This window comes from Syngnathus typhle, linkage group LG7, assembly GCF_033458585.1.
Source record: "Syngnathus typhle isolate RoL2023-S1 ecotype Sweden linkage group LG7, RoL_Styp_1.0, whole genome shotgun sequence".
NCBI classification, from domain to species: Eukaryota; Metazoa; Chordata; class Actinopteri; order Syngnathiformes; family Syngnathidae; genus Syngnathus; species Syngnathus typhle.
In genome coordinates this window covers 12,215,559-12,235,108 of record NC_083744.1, presented here as the reverse complement: position 1 = coordinate 12,235,108, position 19,550 = coordinate 12,215,559, and the positions used below count along the sequence as shown (strand labels likewise).

The 19,550-nt window shown below is 41.7% G+C and overlaps 2 protein-coding genes across 6 annotated transcripts; one reads left to right on the top strand and one right to left on the bottom strand.

The window, feature by feature from the left end:
* The first annotated feature begins 649 nt into the window (after window positions 1-649).
* On the top strand, window positions 650-8,671 carry snrkb (SNF related kinase b). Its single transcript, XM_061284251.1, has 5 exons — window positions 650-898; window positions 1,824-2,137; window positions 2,212-2,606; window positions 5,336-5,477; window positions 6,547-8,671. Exons 2-5 carry the CDS (start codon window positions 1,917-1,919, stop codon window positions 7,553-7,555), a joined length of 1,767 nt encoding a protein of 588 aa, XP_061140235.1. The 5' UTR covers window positions 650-898; window positions 1,824-1,916; the 3' UTR covers window positions 7,556-8,671.
* A 45-nt stretch (window positions 8,672-8,716) lies between these two features.
* ano10b (anoctamin 10b) lies at window positions 8,717-18,594 on the bottom strand. Of its 5 annotated transcripts, XM_061284248.1 has the most exons (17): window positions 18,437-18,594; window positions 18,255-18,350; window positions 16,871-16,902; window positions 16,655-16,756; window positions 15,601-15,774; window positions 14,926-15,063; window positions 14,410-14,526; window positions 14,196-14,312; window positions 13,787-14,125; window positions 13,419-13,601; window positions 13,214-13,269; window positions 13,056-13,130; window positions 12,729-12,893; window positions 12,359-12,550; window positions 12,154-12,291; window positions 11,038-11,154; window positions 8,717-10,414 (listed from the first exon to the last, which is right to left on the bottom strand). In XM_061284248.1, the coding sequence occupies exons 3-17, from the start codon at window positions 16,893-16,895 to the stop codon at window positions 10,391-10,393; spliced, it is 1,962 nt and encodes a 653-aa protein (XP_061140232.1). In that variant the 5' UTR covers window positions 16,896-16,902; window positions 18,255-18,350; window positions 18,437-18,594; the 3' UTR covers window positions 8,717-10,390. The 5 variants fall into 5 exon arrangements, with proteins under 5 accessions (XP_061140232.1, XP_061140229.1, XP_061140233.1 ...); XM_061284245.1 differs by having other exon boundaries at window positions 16,655-16,902; XM_061284249.1 differs by lacking the exons at window positions 18,255-18,350; window positions 18,437-18,594 and having other exon boundaries at window positions 15,601-15,817; window positions 16,871-16,894.
* Window positions 18,595-19,550: the final 956 nt, after the last annotated feature.

Here is a 19,550-nt window from a genome sequence, read left to right as displayed (position 1 = left end):
GAAAACTAATTTAGTACAATACTGCTGTGCTGTAGCCCTCTAGTAACACTGCTAGGCCTAAATAGCAGGCACGTCACACACTAGTATACTCTGAATTATTATTGGCGTCGTGTTACTAATTAATAACAATGCTTTACGGCTTTATTTACTTTTGTATTTCGGGCATTTTATACACAGTGTTTCATATATTGTTATTAAAAGTCAACATTCAAATCCATTTACAAACGAATTTAAGACATTTAAAAGCAAAATATAAAAATTAGTTCACTATAATTTCAAAAGGAACGTTAAAGACACATTTGTTCCACTTTTGTGCCGTATTATACTACCAATGGGGATAAATTCACCCTTATGGCTTTTTGGTAATCCGTTTATGTAATTATAGTGTTCTATTGAGGTTTAATTTCATACTAGTAGGCCAAAAGTTACTGGTACTCGAAGAATACAGAACCTGGCAATCCTCTCTCTCTCTCTCTCTCTCTCTCTCTCTCTCTCTCTCTCTCTCTCTCTCTCTCTCTCTCTCTCTCTCTCTCTCTCTCTCTCTCTCTCTCTCTCTCTCTCTCTCTCTCTCTCTCTCTCTCTCTCTCTCTCTCTCTCTCTCTCTCTCTCTCTCTCTCGCTAACCCTGGCAGTCCAGTGTGCTCATACGAGTCTCTCGCTCGCTCGCTCTCTCTCTCTCTCTCTTTCTCTCTCTCGCTCTCTCTCTCTATCTCTCTCTCTCGCTCTCTCATTGGCTCTCCATTGCAGTGAGGAGGGAAATGTGTACACTGAGAGACAACATGGAGCTGGGAGAAGGAAGCGGAGGACCCGTCGTCGACGACGGTGTTCATTTTTAAGTTCGGCGGTGACAGCGAGTCAGACCCCCGCGGGTTGATCGTCGCGAGATGTTCGCATTGACGGTAAGTTTGATGGCGTCGTTATGAAATGTCCGCCGTGGCGTCCTTTGCTCGTGAAGCGTACGCTGGTCAAGCGGAAAGGAAGCCAGCCAGGCAGCCAGCCAGGCAGCAGGATGGCGGATTTGCCAAGTCGCGACTGCAGTTGTGGGCCGGCCAAGTCAACGAACAGCTGGCCGCGTCACCCAGTTGACAGTTCCGTGGGCGACACCACGACCAGAAACAATTAATCGTGCGCTTAATAACGCGACGAGGCCTCAATTTCGCCCGCTGGCAGTTTGTCCACATGTAAACAGTGAGGTGAGGCCGTCGGATTGTTATGTACGAGTGATGAGGATGGAGACAGATGATGCGAGTTTCGCGTGAGAAAGAAAATCGCGCTAACAGAAGAATGACGGACGGTGATGTCAGGTGAACTCGTTACCCTTAGGGTGATCAGGTGATGACATCATTCGCGTAAACGTCACATTCGGACATTCTTGGTCAAACTAACATGGGAGCCTACACTTACACACTCAGGCAGGCTTCCACTTACAAGATCGATCAGACGTGCCATTTGTGCAGGGTGAGTGTAATTTGAGAAAGGCCGACAATGATCCCTCGTTCCACATAAGACAATGGAAAATGTTGGACATGTTTACTACTTATACTCAACGCTTTTGTAAATTAATCCAATTGCAATCCCCCCCAAATCTTGCGATTGCAATTTAAGATGATTCGTTTTTCAAGGTCTTCTACCCACTTATTTTTGAACAAATTCACGCAATAAATTAGTGTGTATTACAATAAGCAATACCAGATATATGCTTTGGTCTTAGGATAACTTCAAATTTTGGACATCTGGTATTAAACTCTATATTAAATACACTGCTTCTTTATGGAAAATATCCAAACAAAATGAAAACTGTGTTTTTCATCTTTGTACTGCTAGGCAACCCCCTTGCAGTGACGATTTTGATCCGGCAAGTCTCTCCTTACAACCTCCCAAGGTTCCTCGTACATCTAACCCCTTTTTGATGTCAACATGGAGTGCGGCGAGAACATCCCAGCTCAAGATGAACATCTTAAATCAGACCGCTTGAATCTCAGCGGACTGTACCATGTGGGTCGGACCTTGGGGAGGGGCCACTATGCAGTGGTCAAACTGGCTCGACATGTCAACACAGGACAGTTGGTGGCTATCAAGATGATTGACAAGACCAAACTCGATGTCATGGCGACAAGCCACCTCTTACAGGAAGTCAGGTATAGTAGACTGGTTCTGCTATCTTCATATAAACCATGGATGGAAAATTATTTGTTGTTTTGATGATTTACAGATGTATGAAGCGGGTGCAACATCCCAACGTAGTTCGCCTTTATGAGGTCATCGACACACCCACCACCCTTTACCTGGTCATGGAACTGGCCGAGGGGGGCGACCTGTACGATTACATCCTTCGCCACGAGACGGGCGTTGCTGAGGGCACTGCCAAACGCCATTTTGCCCAGATTGTGCGCGCCGTAGCGTACTGCCACGAGCTCCACGTGGTGCACCGAGACCTGAAGCCGGAGAATGTGGTGTTCTTTCCTCAGCAGGGGGCAGTGAAACTGACAGACTTTGGCTTCAGTAACCTATTCAAACCCGGGACCATGTTGGCCACTAGTTGTGGATCCCTGGCATATTCGGCACCTGAGATTTTGTTGGGCGAAGAGTATCATGCTCCAGCTGTGGGTAAGACTCTTAAGTAGACTTTTATTATGCACATTGCACTAATTGTGTCCTGCTTTTATCTCAGTTGGCCTGGTCAAACAGCGGTTCAGGATGACAGAATGACTAGTTGAACCAAAGTACTTTGAACTTCGGTTTTCTGGTTTGGTTCACAACCGTTACACCCTTACTCAGTCATATATTCTTTATCCTCTGCATAGAATGACTGTCAGTGCTGCACTGATAAGCTGAGAAATGTTGAGAAGTGTTGGTGGTACCCACTGTATTTTTTTATAAAGAACTGAAAGATCACTGAGACGAGGTAGAATTTCAGCACTGCCCTGTGAATGAGGGAATAGCCAGGGAGCCAGAGAATAGTGGATAATTTGATGATGCGTTGATCAAGAATTCTTCCGTGACCCTTCTTCTGTATGTTCCTTCTCATTGCCTTATGTCCTACTCGTACTATTTGTCCTTTCATATTCATCTGCTTGTGTGGCTGTGTGTAACACGTACGTTATGTATGAGTGTGTGCATGCATGTGTCTGCAAAGGATTATATTGTGTATCTGGGTCAGTCCAAGCAAGCCAGCCAAGCGGGCACGTTCTGCAGTGGAGCCAAACACTGCAGTGTCTGCCTCCTCTGTATTTTTCATCGTGTGGGAACATTGTGTGGTGTTTGGCACACTTTTTGAGGACAGGAAATAGATGTCCTTGGTGTTGTTTGGTGTAATGTCCTCTGAAGCCATTTAGGCAGGTTTTGGGTTCAGATTGGTCAGTTGGGTCTTTCTTCTGTGTAACGTAAATGATGTGTAAGTACTCAGGCTTCATCCAGGATTGGAAATTGATGGATGGATGTACGTTAGAACTAGGAGTGGGACGATACGGGTAACTCGATACTGTAGCGATATTTGGTCCACGATAATGATAATATCACGATACACGATATATGCGATATTCGATGTATTGCAAGAAATTTCAGCAATGATATTTTATGATACGCAACTCAAAAAGAGAAAAAAAATACCCATGAAAAATACCAATAAAAAGGAAAACGTCTCATGCATTTATTCCGATTTAAAAAAAAAAAAAAAAATACTAGACACACTCACGGTGGTCGACACAAGCTCGTAGTCTGAGTGGTCAATAGGCCAGTCATGGCGGCTATAGTATGTATGTGCGATATTTCGTAGTGAGCTGGGAAAAGTACAGTACTCGGTGGCTTCTCCACCCCGTTGCGTAAGTGTTCTCTAAACAGAGACGAGTGTGACTGTGGACATTGTGCGCTGGTGACTGAGCGTGCTTGTTTGGACTGTGATGGTGGACAATGGCCGTATGTTGATACACATGGGAGTGCTGTGTGTGCAGGTTTGGGGATCATCAGTTTTCTATTTTTATATCAATCCTTTAAATCCAAATGAATGTACCATTTAAAAACACTATACCATGAATTTGAGTTAAGATTGTTTGATAGGTATTCATTCTTAAATATTCACTCAAACCTCGAGTATATTTGATTTATGAAAGTTCATTTAACACAATGACCAAAATTAGGAACCAAAGACCTGTCATTTGGATGCAGATGATGATCTGACAATGTGGCAAAGTAGCACCAGCTACTGCTGAGAAAGATTTGATTTATTTTAAAGTATCGGCTGCCACCACAATATCTGAAAAAGGCCCGCATCAACCTGATACCGATACTTGCTATCGTTACTCACCCCTCGATTGTATTTGTTATCGTTGGCCATCATGCATTAGATAGCGCCTGAAGTCTCTCTGCTCTTCATTCTAAAAGGCTTAAAATTGCAACCTGCAGAGTGTTTGCAAAACACCGCTAAGCACATGGCCCAGTTCTGTGTTTTTCTGCCCTTTGATGTGCACTCGAACATATCATGTTGTTACAGTGCATGTTACTTGTGGCTCATTGCATGGACAAGAAGACAAAATGTTGTGACAGTTCGGTGTCATCATTTTTGGCATTTTTGAAAATGCTGAAATGAATCTTTTTATTTATTTCATTTCTTTTTGTCTGCCCAAGCCAAGGCACAAAAGTATTCAATTATCTTTCTGATCTGAAGCCTACCATCCAATTTAACCTTAATTTTATAAGCCTTTCATAAACCGAGCCTTTGCACAGGAAAAGACACGCTCGACCGCTTCCTGCATTATACGGATCCAATGAAGCAACCTTGAAAGGGCAATGTCATGACAACACACATTAGATCACTGCTGGGTTTTTTATTTTATTTTAAAAATGCCATTTTCACCCTTCATATAGTCTATCTGGCTTGACATGTGCAGTGAGCTCTCATTTGCAGAAAAGGAAAAAAAAAGAGCAAAAGAAATTTCATTCTCAAAATAGCACTGTATCATGAAAGAAGCACGCACGCACGCATGCAACCAGGAGGTGGAAGGGAAGGAAAGGGAGGGGGACCACAAGAGGAAATACATATTCAGTCAGTATCCGGAAACATGTGTCTGTGGGTGCACGTCAGAAGTCAAGAGAACCAAAAAGCTTAAACACCTAAGTCATTTTCAGATTACTTTCATAGGTTTATAGCAGTAAGCTACACATGATTACTTTATTTTGCTATTAAATAGCTTCACTTCTTGTTTGCGGAGGCTTTTAAATTTCATTTATGTGTCAGACTCACAGTTAGTGTATGAATTGCGCAATTTAAATAAAGCTGCCTTGCTTTGCCTTGTGCCTGACAGCATGTCTATATTGATTCCGTTTTGTGTGTGTTGCAGATATCTGGTCTCTTGGGGTGATCTTATATATGTTAGTGTGCGGGGTTCCTCCCTTCCAGGAGGCCAACGACAGTGAAACGCTGGTAATGATTTTGGATTGTCGTTACTCCATCCCCGATCACATCTCAGGAGACTGCCGAGAGTAAGTACGCATATGCAATGGGGATGTTACCCACGTCAATCAAATGTCCCCCTTTCACAGCCGCTAAAAGAAAACGACTCTAATGCCATCACATCCTCATCGTTGCACTTCATTTATTAAATGCTATGTATTACTGAAGGCTTCTGAGCGTTTACTGCATAGATGTGAGTCACCCTGTGTTAAATAGCTAGTGACCGTAAAAGCATCTCATTAGTTTCAGCAAATAATTTTAGTATTCTAGTTGGGCTGCACGCAGACATGCTTCATTAAACACTCGGCAGTCACTCGCCTCGAATTGCAGCGACAAAAGTTTTGGTTTTTCATTGACCCTTTTTTTTTTTTTTTTTTTTATGTGGAGAAGCACTGTAGAAAATAGTAAGATTTATGTCCAACTTAACAAATGACATCTTAATGTAAGGCAACATTGCGTTTTATTCACCCATATTTGACCAGTATATAGAAATCCGACACTTTATAGGTAATTGTTTGGATTCTTGAATAGAAACAATTAATGGATGAATGTTAAGATGCGTTCAGTTCTCATTTCAAATCATGACAAAGAAATCAGGACCTAAGTTAAATGAAGCAACTCCATAGTCCTTGTTCAGACTGATTCAAAACAAACTGCACTCACATGGTCACATGATGGAGCATCTGAGCAGAACAGAACAACCTTTGGGATATTCTTAACATCTCATGAGTTTGCTTTTGTGGATTGACCAAGAAAGTGGATGACACTCGGTTGTATTCATGGCACATGAACAGAATGTTTTATAGATAGAATGAAATCTAAATAAAGAGATGCTTTTAACCACCTTAAAAAAAAAAATCTTTCAGCTAAACATAATAGTTGAGTTCAAATTCTGTTCATGAGGTATAGCTTCATCTCGTGGACAAACAATACACTGATGTTATTTTGGGTGACTTACTGTTTCATAACAAAGTAAGAATTTATGGGCGTTTATTTGACAAACTTTGGCCAATAATTATTTTGTAAAGGTGCTGTATCAACTGACCGATAATTTTGCACGGTATAATCTGATTGTGTGTGGGTTTTTTTTTTGGTCAGTCTGATCTCCAGGATGCTCCAGAAGGATCCATCAGTCCGAGCGTCGCTGCAAGAAATCGAGGCTCATCACTGGTTGCAGGGGTTGGACAATGTGCTGCTCAGCCCAGAGGCCCCTCCCCATTGGCTGTCAGGGGCGCTCTCCTCTACCTTGCCGCTTTCCCGAATGGTCGAGTCCGGCGACCTGCTCGCTGCCAAACCGCAGTCTTTACCGGCGCCACGGCAAGTCAACCTCAGCTACTCGCTTCACCCGCCACCGGTCGAGGAACCTCGCGCCACCAAGAACCTGCCGGCTCTCCTGCAGATCTGTGAGGAAGAGGAGGAGGAGGAGGAAGAGGAAGAAGAGGAGGCCAACCTGGCCAAAGAGTGCGAGGGTTTATTGTCTTTGTCTGTGACTGAGCTACAGAAGGACACAGACGTCACACAAGAAGGTGTGGACGATCGAGAGGAAATGGAGGAGCAGGGCATGAGCCCGGAGGAGACGTTGGAGGATGAGGATGATGGTGCAGACATGGAGATAGAGCACACGCAAAGCACATGCGTGATTTCATACCAACCGGTCGCTCATCTAGACAATCACGTGAGTCACGCGCCTGAGCCCCCCTCCTCATGTGAGGCTGAGGCCGCTTTGAGGGTGCCGTGCTGCCAGGGGTGGAGCGAGAAAGCCCCCCACCAAGAGACGGAGCCAAACAACAACTTCAATAAAGCCGCCTCCGCAACACCCAAGAAAGTAAAGACAAGCCGTAGAGGGAAGAAGGAACAGAGGATGGACACGGGCGCCAGGGAGGACTTTGTGACAGACAAATCTCAAGCACGTAATGCGACGGGGTCTTGGGACGAAGCCGCCAACGGCGGCAGGATGGAGCCGGCGGGGAAACGCCACAGCCTCAAACTGCGCGAGCGCCTCTTCCAGCTGCCCTTGTGTGAGAAAGCTCTGTCTTTCAACATCCCCACAAACAACAAAGCTAAGATTCTCCCACTGGCTCAGTACAACTGTTGCCATGTGCTCTAAATGACACCGCCTGAGACACGCACACTCCCAGCGTGGTTCCATGAGACATTCGAGTGCCCGCTTGAGCCGAAAACACGACGTTAAGCTCCAGTTTGTCTCCAGCACAGTGGCTTGAGCATCGGCAGTCGCTTTGCGGCTTTGAGAGTGTAGCAAGCACACTGTACCTGCCCGTCCTGAAGAAGAGAAGAAGATGCTCCTTCATGAGGTTTCGACAATAAAGGCTTCACAGGAAAAAAAGCACTTGTTTCTTCTTCTCCTTCCCTTTGCACAACCTGCTTCTCTGGTAACAAACCTCTTAATATAAGCTGAGAGACTGTTACAATATATTATGATATGCTATAATATGCCTCAGACTGAGATGATTGTATCATTCTCTGTCCTCTGAACGTTCCGTCTGTGGACCACTCGCCCTATTCCTTTTTGTTGTCACGACTGGGATGCGACCAACACTTTTCAAGTGTGCCACTCGTCATGGGAACCACGTGACTTGCTGTGCATGCCGTTACCGTTATTTATCACCGTATACCTCAATATCGTGTCTTGGCTTTTGCAGGACACTTGCTGTTGTCTTGTTACCTTGATTGCACACAGTACGGCACAGTTCCTGGTAGCTTCCTACTGTACATCGAAGGAATATGAGTTAGGTGTCACATATTGATCGAGGAGTTACAACATGTATATTTGGTGTACTATTTTCACATCCACTCATGTCTTATTTGAGGTGAAGATGATAAATGTAGATACATTTTGTACAGTGACAAGGGCCAAAGCTGTAGAATAAGCTACTGTACAGTACATATATGGTTTCCCCCCCTCTAGCTTGCAGAGCAACTTATTCGTGTTCATTTTTTACAGTTTCGTGCCCAAACTGGGTATCCAACCTAACGGTTCCCGCTTATAGCGTGACATCTGATTATCGCTCGTATTTCAGCAAACAATGTAAGGGTAACATTTGTACCAAGAACAGATTATATATAGAAGTAATTATTCCGACACTTGCAGCCTGCCTCTCCCTGGTGTGTTCTGTCTACTACTGCTTTGTAATTAGAGGACCTAGTCTCTCTGGAACCATGTACTTATTTTTCTGTATCTATTTATTAAAATTGATTAAATCAATGTCACTACTGTGCTCTGGGTCATTTGGTAAGAAGAAAAAGCAGCCTTATTTCTGTCTTTATTGTGATATATTTATATATATGTTCATTGTCATCTCAAGTTAACACATGCAGAACCTTTAATATAGTTGATGCCCACTGGGAGGTGGAGGTCGACCAGCTTTATATTGTAAACAGCGAGGCGCCATAAGCCAATGTTTTGAACGAATAAACCTCCCAAGTGTGATTGAGCACATACAGGTCATGTATCTGTCAACATTGGAGAGCGAATGAATAGCACAATGTGCCAGAAGGCAAATTAGTGGTAATACTGCCAAATCAAGCAGTCATTAGTGACACAGTACAAAATATAAAAGTGACTCCACATTTTACACACATACAAGAAAAGAAAAAAAAAAACAATAGCAGAGCTCAAGTGGTCTTGTTTTTTTCTCATTGCACTCAACAGCTAACAATCAAACTCAGCATTTTTGGTTTGCTTTTACGTGACACGGTACACAATATTACTTTTATTGGCAACATCAGGATTGACTTTTTGTAATATTTGGGGGGATTTTAGCAGTTCCTCAATTCATTACATTTTTATTTTTTAAGGGGGCGAGATAAACATCAGTACCGAAACACAGAAACCACATTCTGTTATCCTTGTTACCAAAGAAGTACAGTCCTATACTTTCCTAAATCAAAATTTAGGTTGCAGTAAAGAGAGCACTGAGCAGCTATTAAGTAAACTGCTTCCTATTCACTTTGATATTTACCTATTGTCAATCACTGTAGCTTATCGATAGCCTTGAACGGGACACCTAACCAAGATCTTGTCAAGAATACAGTGTCAGCGTAATAATAAATATTTTTTGTCTCTTCCTGACCCCCCTTTAACCAACCCACTCAAACTCTTGAACTGTAAGTTTCTTTGAAAGCAACTCTTGTACAACAAACAATATATACATTCAGTTTGCAGGAATTTTTGCAACAAATATTGTCGCTTGAATTGCACTTTCAGTGTACGTGTGATAAAAAAAGTGCAACTCAGAGTGTGAATATTGTCGAAGCACCATGTGTGGTAATAGCAAGCCAAGAAGTTTTGTGGAATTAAAGCTGCCATTTGGAACCTTGGAGTCAAAGCTACCAACCAACACGGGGAGTAAAATTACCAGACAGCCTTTTCTTAATAAAGGATGAGGAACACTTTTAAAAAAATAATATAAATTTAATATAATGCTTCTAACATTCATTTTCTAAAAGGCACACATTTCATGGAAGAGAGGATTGTTGTTTAAAACATATATTGTATCTGTATGTCAATGTTATAAGGAAACCGTGTCTCACCATTAATGTTTTATTTTAAACAAACATGGGCTCCAACTTTGTTTTTTTAACATTTCAAAATTCCTTTTTCTGTGCTTGCACTTTTATAAGTGACCTTTTTTCGCTTTTATTTTGAATTTGAGTTTATTCAACTCATGACGACAAAAGTCAAAAGGATTTTTTAAAACCACATTGAAAAGCGTTTTCAAGACATTTTACTGTTGTGAATTTGAAATAAAATTCGTTTTTTGTTTTTTTAAATTAATAAAATAAAGAGGTTGTGATTTGTCTCCAAAGTGTAAAATGGCACCTTTAAAAGTACATACGATGAGTACGTATACGGGCACAGCAACACTACTGAAGCTCAAAGATTGTTATTTTTGGGTCCAGCGCCTCACTTTTTGAAACAAATTCAGGACTCATCAGAAGGCAGGTTCTGGAAGAGAAAACAATAATACATTTTACAGGCAAAAACTAAACTCATTCAAGACAATTAACAACACTGACTTTGCCTTTGTGCACCTCCATAATCAAATTTGAAAGATCCTAATTAAGATGTTGTGGAAGTAAACACTTTTCAAATTCAAGAGTTCAGTTATGGTTTTAAGAATTACAGAGATTTTATGCAGAGTATCTCTATTTTCAGGGTCTCAGTCACATCAACAAACATCATGGCATAACACGAGCAATAGCTTTTTTTTTCTCAGTTTTTTTGAGCAGGGAAATTAAGCCAAATGATGAGACCAAAGAAGACCTACATTTAGAAGTAAGTTTTACTTTTTCATGAGTATCCTTGATTAAACTTTTCTCCCCCATCCTAATTTTTCTCCCTCACAGGCCTACCAAACTGTTGATTTGACCACACTTGGGGTTTTAAGTATAATTTGTCATAGATTTATAATCGGATTTTTTTAGCCAAATAATAGCCTCCTTCACTTGGACAAAGATGTCTTTGGGCTTTATACTCGAGTCACATGGCTTCCAAATGCCAACTTTGTAATCAACTGATCAATGCTACCAACTCCAGACTGTCTTGAAGTCACAAGGACTTGTGCTGACCTTCTGTCGTAACGCCTGCATGGATGTATACTGCATGCGGGCTTTCTTCTTTTTTATCCAGTCTGGCTCATCTGGAATCAGGGCTGCCACAGTCACCTTAACTATGATGATAACATGCTGGAAAAATATGAGAAAAATCAGTCGAACATGCACTCTGAGAAATAAGTCATGGCATTGATCACTTTTAAAATGTAAGTCGACACACCCACCTTTTCTTTGTAATAATGTCTTCTGCGTTGTGTTCTAATTAATGTTTTGTTGTTGGGATATGAAATAAACGGGCAAAATTTACCTGGTTTTATCCATCTCAGGGGGCGGCCATTTCGCAACTTGCTGTCAACTGAAAAAGACATCACAGTGGTTGTGACCTGAGCTCTGGCAACTGTGATGTAATTTTCAGTCAATAGCAAGTGGCAAAATGGCCGTCCCCAGAGAAGGAGACTTCAAGAACAATGAAATTGAAATCGTTAAAAATATGAATATAGCTGAAATATGGCAAGCTGTGAATTAAAATGGTCAAAATTGAATTGATAAATGTTAGTGGTAAGACATAATTATGAAATTGCTTTCCACTGGGTGTACAGTACCGTATTTTCTGCACTACAAGGCGCACCCGATTATAAGGCGCACCTTCAATGAATGGCCCATTTTAAAACTTTGTCCATATATAAATCCATATATTTGGACATGCCTGCTCTAGTGGCTCAATATTGGTCCATATATAAGGCGCACCGGATTATAAGGCGCACTGTCGGCTTTTGAGAAAATTTGAGGTTTTTAGGTGCGCCTTATAGTACGGAAAATACGGTACATAATTATTTCAATACAAGTGTACTCAACATGTCCAATAAGTAGCGGTTTGTCAACAGCATTTGAAATTGAAGGACTTTCCCAGCATGCCAGGCTGCATTTGAAAATAGTTGTAGACTTCAGTTTTGATTAGAGATAAGTAGGCCTACTTATTCTATTGTTATTGTCACTTATTGTTTGTGTTCTCTCGTTGTGTGTCTTACTTAGTATTCCAAACACATTGGAGTAATTCAGAATGAATATATAAATCTGTTACGTATTTTAAACACAATGGCCTTAGCCCTTAAAAGGTCTGGGAGTGTATACCTCAGCCAAAATGGCCATCAGCATGATGTCGCTGCTGCTCATCTGTCCCTCGTGCTGCATCCTTTGCAACTGCGGTGACAGTGTTAGCAGCCAGCAGTTCGACACCACCGCCACGAAACTCAGGATCTCAAACGCAATCTGGAGGACGACACAATGACACCTGTAGTCTCTAGTCACAATTGCGCACGCTGCGTTATCTGCTGACCTGCCATACACCCATATTGGCCACGGGGGCAGAGAACGGCTTGCGGAAGAGCTTGCAGATCTTGTAGGCGTCGGAGCGGATCTCCGTTACGTTGTTGATGAGCAGCAGCACGGCCGTCAGAGGGTACACGCACGAGAAAAGACTCAGATAGCCAAACTGCACCAGGAGCTCAATGTACTCTGCAAAGAGGCCCTGGCGGCGAAAAACATGACGTCGTCAAAGACTCCTTGCCTACTTTCCTGCGTGTGGCTCCACCTTACGCCGTCACAACGCCAAGACAACTTCTCAGAGAAAAGGATCTTGTCACAGTAGTTGGCTTTGACATAATAGCAGGGGGCGTCATCATTTCATATTTAAAAAATGCACTTACGGGGAACACTGGCAGCGTGATTTGATTCCTAAATTTGTCCTCCTCTGGGTCATCTTCGCTCTCCGACCTGTGGGGGGCACTAACGAAGCGATCCACAAGGAAGGGGATCACCACTTCTGTCACTTGGTTCACCAACTGAGTCACGATCAGCAAAGACGCCAGGCGCTACACATAAAATAGGAATTATTCATGCGGCCCACCAGACCAGATTTTGTTGTTGTTGTTGTTGTTCAGTTTTATAGTTTATACTATTTTTTCCAGAGAAGGCTTTGCATTTATTGTACTTATGTGGCTGTTGAGTGTAGTAAAGCGGAGGCCAGCTGTCACCTTGCGAAGCAACGGCACATCCTGCTTGACAAATGCAATGTGGAAGAGGACTGCAAAGTAGTTGAAGAATGTGAACTTATGAAGGAGGAAATAAAAAAGCAGAGTCAGCGCACACTTGGGTGATGTAATAACACTCATGACAAGGGAGGGAAACTCACCACCAACACTTTGGCTGTCAGATGGTTCTGGAAGGCAGATTCTTCTCTGTGGTTCTCTGAAGGCATATTTTTTTTCCATTATATAAACCAAGGGTGACTGAATAAAATTAACTTGGGCTCAGGGGGGTGAACATCTTATCTTTGAAATAATAGTCACTCGAGGGCTTGGATAAGTTGAAGACGGTTAGTCTTGTTGCACACTTACCAAATTCAGTCAAAGACTGGGCCACTGTTTTGTAACCAGTAGCCAGCACATTTGTGTAGACGATGTGAAGCACAGAGGGTGCGTAGAGTAACGTCTGAGACACCACCGAGTCCCATTCCTCGTGGATCCACATCACTTGGTTTTCCGCCCAGTAAAAACACAGCATACCCAGGAGCACCATTCCTGCACACATATGTGAAACTAAAGTGATTAATAATAGCTTATTTGTCTGACGCACGCTCTTATGTAATTGTGTTCTGATCTGTAAGGCATCAATATTCAGTAGCTAAGGAACCATACACAGACAAACTCATTGAAGAAGCATCTGGAAAACTTTTAACCCAGTCAGGCGTCAAGTCGAGTCATACCCAGAAACAGTCCGACCACCGGGACGGAGACCAGAGCCATCCGCAGATCCCTCTGCCATTCGGGAAACAGTGGCTCCATACGACCGGTGACACTGTTCATCCCAAGATCGCCGTGGAAACCAGGTCGAGGTTCCGCAAAGCGCTCAGCGAGGTCAAGGGTCCCCCAGCGGTAGGAATTGGAGGCGCTACGACGCTTCCACAGTTCCATGAACACGGTGGACCAGAGCATACTGAACACAGCTTGGATCATGTGACCACTGACGCCGAGTCCGGCGTCCTCCTCGTGGATCTCGGCCTGTGAGCCGGCCACCGCCTCCACCGCTTCCTTCTGCACCTCACCTGGGAACAATACAAAACACTGGTATGTGTCTACCTCAACGCTATGAATAATCATTTTGCACATACTTACTGGAAAAGTAGGTAATGAAAAGGCCCAGAATAGCCGGTGGCAACAGAGACCAAGTGTAGAAATCGAGGAAGCTGAAGTAGAATCCCACTGTGCTTCCAAAATATGCATTGACTGAATCTGATAGTGAAGTAGACAAAAAAAGTAACAATGGTTACTGATCACTTTAATAGTGAGTGTGTGTGCGTGTGCTAGTCATGCACATGCATCCACCTACCCAATGGTTGTGACAACTGGTTCCCAGAGTACCAAGATTTACTGAGCTCTTTCAGTTTTGCCTTGTTATGAAGAGGAAAGGTGTCCACAACCACGCCAGCGGAGATCATCTTATGCCCTGCAAAACCACTCAGGGTTACTCATTTCATCAAAACAACACATGGAGGGAAAGTCCTCAACCTTGCAGCAACCAAGCCATTACCATGACATACAGTAAAACTGTACACTAACATACACACTGACAGAGATGCTGAGGGAAGCATTTTCAAAATTGAAAGTGAGAAGCCAAGAACAGCTGAGATCAGCAACTCACAGACATGGTTTGTAGTGCTAGCAAAAACAACAACACACTTGTCATTACAGTTTAGAATCATTTCTGGCTTTTTGGGGGGGTGATGTCAGTTGATCAAATATGATAAAGTTGTAAATAAAAGTCTATGTGTATTACAAACAATAACACCACATTCCAAACCCAAAATAGGATTTTTATTTTATTCTATTTTCCTGCAGGACTCACAGATGTTGTCTCGGTGCTGTAGGGTGTATTTGTCAGCCAGACCAGGTATCCTTACATCCCTCCGCGCACGTAGACCCTCCAACTCATACTTGACAATGTACTGTTTCTCGGCCACCGTCAGGAACATCTCCATGTTGTCTGTCAAACAGGGTTGGAAAAGCCCCGTTAGGCGTTATGCGGTAAAACATCTAACTCATGTCCACAAAAACTTAGAAACAAAAAAAAACTCCCAAAAAACTAGAGCATACCTGTCAATCATTTGAGATTTGATCAAAAGACTCCAAATGCTTCCAAGGGAATTTAATGGTACAGAAAAATCAAATGTTTTCCATCTGATTCATTTAAGATTCATTTCATTTGATTCATTTCCTTGATCTTAACACATTCAAGAAAACAGATTTTTTTAAATGAAACATTTCCTTCTGACAACTACAATTTCCCACAGCCATTTGTAGTTCATTAAAAATAATTACCCAAGTACACCTTTATTTTACATGTTAATAATTATTATAATTAATAATATTTTTTTGTACTTTTTTTAAATTGAATTTCAGTTGTTCTCAGCTTACCCAATTTGATCAACTACTCTGAATATTTTATTACAAATTGTGTCAGATGTGTTGTATTACTATCACTTATTTTTAAATTCTTCCATCAGTCATTGTACTGGTTTACCTGAGTGTCTAAAGTTCTCTCTGTTGTCGTATGAGAACGTCTCCATTTCACCGTTCTTAAACGTCTTACAGAGACCCAACTCCTCGGTAGCCTGTAGCAATGTGCACCGTGGGGCGGAGACCATGATGATGTCACCAGTGGCATCTTCACCCGGGTGGGCCAGCAATGCTGCACCTGGGAGAGTTGAGGAGAGTTATCCACACTCTCTTTTTGAAATCTATGCCCCAAAGTGGAAAGAACACAAGAGGAAACATGGTTGGCTTTTCTTTTTGTAATGAGGCGTAAACTGCTGCTCTGGAAAAAAAATCCACCTTCTCCAATGAGTTTTGAGTTAACATGTTGGTGTGCCATCCAACCAAGCAAACATTTTTGTTTGTTTTTCTTTTGTATATCCATGCACCTCAGATTTATGCAAGGGCTGGGATAGTTCCGATGCTGTATTTCTACCACAATGTGCTGAAACAAATATTAGGCTTCATCAGGGCTTAGGTTTTATAATATAATATATGTATGTAATAAATGTAAATAAACAAATGAATAAAATAAATGTAAAGACGGACATCATGCTAACATGTACTTTTGTTTTTAACCCACATAGCATGCCCAAAATAATTGCTACACAACACAACTCATATGTTTCTGTTTTATCAACACCATTATTATTTATATATTTTTATAGCTTATAATAATTATAAAATGTTCCATAGTAATAATATTGAAATAGAGGGTGATAAAAATAATAATAATAACAATAATATTACATGTCCATGCTCCTTCCAATGTATTTTAAAAAAACAAACATATTTTTAAAAAAACAACTAAGCTTTCCCTCTGGTCCTACATCGGTATTTTTAGATTTTTGATTGTCTATTTGACCTTCCACTTTGGATTTGAGCAGCCTCTCGAGTTGAAGACAGTTTTTTCAGTCAGTCAGTCAGTCAGTTTATGATTATCATTTTTGTACATCTTTCCTTCTCCTACTACTAAGAGAGCACTTCATAATTAAACACCATGTTTGTGTGTACAAATTCACTGAGTGCATAAAGGACCTCACCTCCATCTTTTTGTGGCGTTCCAATCAGTTTGATGAGCCACCTTTTGGTCTCAGGTCGGACGTTCTCGCCAAGTTTCACCAGAACCAGTGGCTCAACCCACTCTGAAACACAGCAAGGGCAGCTAACCTTTGTCCATCCTGACCCCGTTGTCGCAATACCCGGGGCCTTGTCACTCTGTAACTTCTCAGGGCGCTCTTCGGAGGCAATTACCACACCTTCGTCAAATCCTGCCTTACTCATGATGGCACTGAGAAGAAGAATGTGGGAACAAAAAAGAAACAGCAATCTTCAAACAAATGTGGTCCCAGTAACATGTGCTGATTTGCCAAATAGTTTCTTGGGAGGGAAAGAGCAAGAGAGACAGAGAAAAAGAGAGAGAGGGGCGAGAGAGAGAGATGATATTATTTTGTAATCAACATGGTGCCTCCTTATTGATGTGGAATTAATTGTTGTTGCTGTCAACGTCTTCATTTTAAGGATTCAGTTTGTGTATTTTGTTGAAAAGAATGGTGGAGTGGAGGATTTAGAAATGCTGGAGATTCTGCCTACAGTTGTGACACTGCCTCCTGAAATCTGAATTCAGACAAAGAGCCTAATGTGGTTCTTGTGGCATTGGTTGCGAGCTATATTTTTTGTTGTGCTTCAGCCGAGATGGAAGAACTGAGAGTGGAAAAAAATTAACTTTTGGACTTTGTGTTGTTGTTTTTTAATATGGACTTTACTCAATGAACTGCCCATTAAAAAACAAAAATAAATGCACATGCATTTTGCTTTCTGTTTGGTCATAGTCTTATGACCAACAAATAAACATGTTAATTATTATTATTATTATTATTTACTCTTGGTTGAAGTAATTAGAAACATTACGGCAGTCATTTGGTGGTTGGAACCAACATCACCCTTCTGACACAAACATGAAAATATTTGCTTTATAAACACCCTCAACATAACAGGGAATTAGCGCAAAATATAATTATTTTTATTATTTTATAAATCATCATGAGTGTAAATTCGGTGAAAATAAAATGTTCAAATATTTTAGCATAAAGCAACAACAACCAATTCCGTGGAGGGATTCTTTCCAAAAAAAGCTGATTTACACAGCATTCCAAATGATGTCCCTCCTCTAGTGTTTATGGCTTGTTGATTATCTTATTTAGCTCAATGAAAAGGCCTAAATATCAGCACAAAGTCTCAGTGTGATGCAGTGCAGCCAGTTGCGTAGCACTGCAGCAGACAACACACGTTTAGGCATTCTCTTGCTCATTATCTCTGTAAAGGCAGGTTCTTTGATATACATAGTACTGGAGCTCATTTGATTATGCAAGTGTACCAAATGAAATGAACAGCGAGTGTATTACATAATAATAACACAACAAGACAACTTTGGGATTTTATTGTGACGCCCCATATGCAGCACTATACATTTATAGACAGGAAGTTGTTTTGTACACGTAGCAGACTGTAATGCATACTGAGAAGCCATAAAAGGGCGGTCAGAACAGACTGGGGTAGCCATGCACTCATCTTATCTGGACAGCCAAGGAGGAAGAGAAAGTGACTTGAAGTGACAAAGAGAATGAATTGAGAATACAACACCTGGTAGGGTCTGGATGATGATGAGTGTCTGGTCCCCAGTCCTCCAGCAGGCCGCCAAGAGGCCCACCAAACTACAACACACCACACCCCCTCCTCCTGTTAGGGGACATGAAGAAAGGTTTCTCGAGTCAGCTTCAGTGAAAACACAGCAGAAATGACACCGGATGACTGAACACACTCACTCAGCTCAGAGCTCTCGCAGCTTTCTTGGTCTCTTCGTATGTGCAGTATGGCAAGAATGCAGAGAAACTTCCCTACACTGCAGGGTGTGGACTGTGTAGGCTTGTTTGGTTTATACTGGGCTCCTCCCTTAGGCCTGCTTGCTGCCTTACTGCTGCCGTCGTTGCAACCCTGGGTCCTACTGCTCAACTCGACTGTTTGACTGTGTGATTGATCAGTGCAAATGCAGATTGCGTTTGGGAAAATAATCGAAACTGAGCCAATCAGACTGTCATAAAAACTTTTTTATTTAAAAAAATAGATAGATGTTGCCACGTATGAGCAAAAAAGTCAGATCTGGGTAGCATTTGCCTGCAGTGTGAACCTTGTCTTAGTTGCACACTGCACAAATTTTCTTGTTAGATAGAAAAAAAGATATCTCAAAGATAACCATAGAAGGCCCCGTTTGAAGTTTGCCACAAATGTGGAAGAAGGTGCTCTCATCAGATGAGACCCAAAAATAACTTTCTTGGCTAATTGTAAAACTATGTTTGGTGTAAAAGTAAAATGGCGGCGTCATGGTTCCTGGTGTTTTATTTTTTCAGCAGGCACAGAGTTGATAGTAGATGGAGTTGATTAGTAGATGGACGGAGCCAAATACAGGACCATTTTAGAAGAAAACCTGTTGGAGTCTGCATAATAACCGAGACTGGGACATCACATACATTTACCTTCAACCAAGTTAATGATCCTACACCTAAAGCAAAATTTACAACTGAATGGGGCAGGCCGCCTTATGTATTTACAGATAAATACTTGCATTTGATGGCATATGCAGTGAAGGTCCAATTCTAAAAGCACATTCCGGTATATGCTCACACCTGGGCTCGAACTAAGTTTTTTTCCAAGCCTGTTTGAACCCACAACCTTCCAGGCTCAGGGCGGACACTCTACCACTAGGCCACTGAGCTGGTAACCACTGTAGTATAGTGGTTTAACACTTATAGTAGTTTTTAAATATGCATATATGCCTAAATATTGTTATCCAATATATCTACTGGTTTGAAATTTACTTTTAATATTATTTTTAATAAACATTTACGTTAAAACTAGTCTGGTGTTTTATTCCTTGTTCAA

Excerpts from the sequence above, each read along its gene's own strand:
- snrkb (XM_061284251.1), top strand. The coding sequence starts at position 1,917 with ATGGAGTGCGGCGAGAACATCCCAGCTCAAGATGAACATCTTAAATCA. Across the intron at positions 2,607-5,335 it reads GTATCATGCTCCAGCTGTGG|ATATCTGGTCTCTTGGGGTG; the intron begins GTAAGACTCTTA and ends TGTGTGTTGCAG. Across the intron at positions 5,478-6,546 it reads ATCTCAGGAGACTGCCGAGA|TCTGATCTCCAGGATGCTCC; the intron begins GTAAGTACGCAT and ends TTTTTTGGTCAG.
- ano10b (XM_061284245.1), bottom strand. The coding sequence starts at position 16,895 with ATGAGTAAGGCAGGATTTGACGAAGGTGTGGTAATTGCCTCCGAAGAG. Across the intron at positions 15,064-15,600 it reads AGAGAACTTTAGACACTCAG|ACAACATGGAGATGTTCCTG; the intron begins GTAAACCAGTAC and ends CCTGTTTGACAG. Across the intron at positions 14,126-14,195 it reads TTTCATTACCTACTTTTCCA|GTGAGGTGCAGAAGGAAGCG; the intron begins GTAAGTATGTGC and ends TATTGTTCCCAG.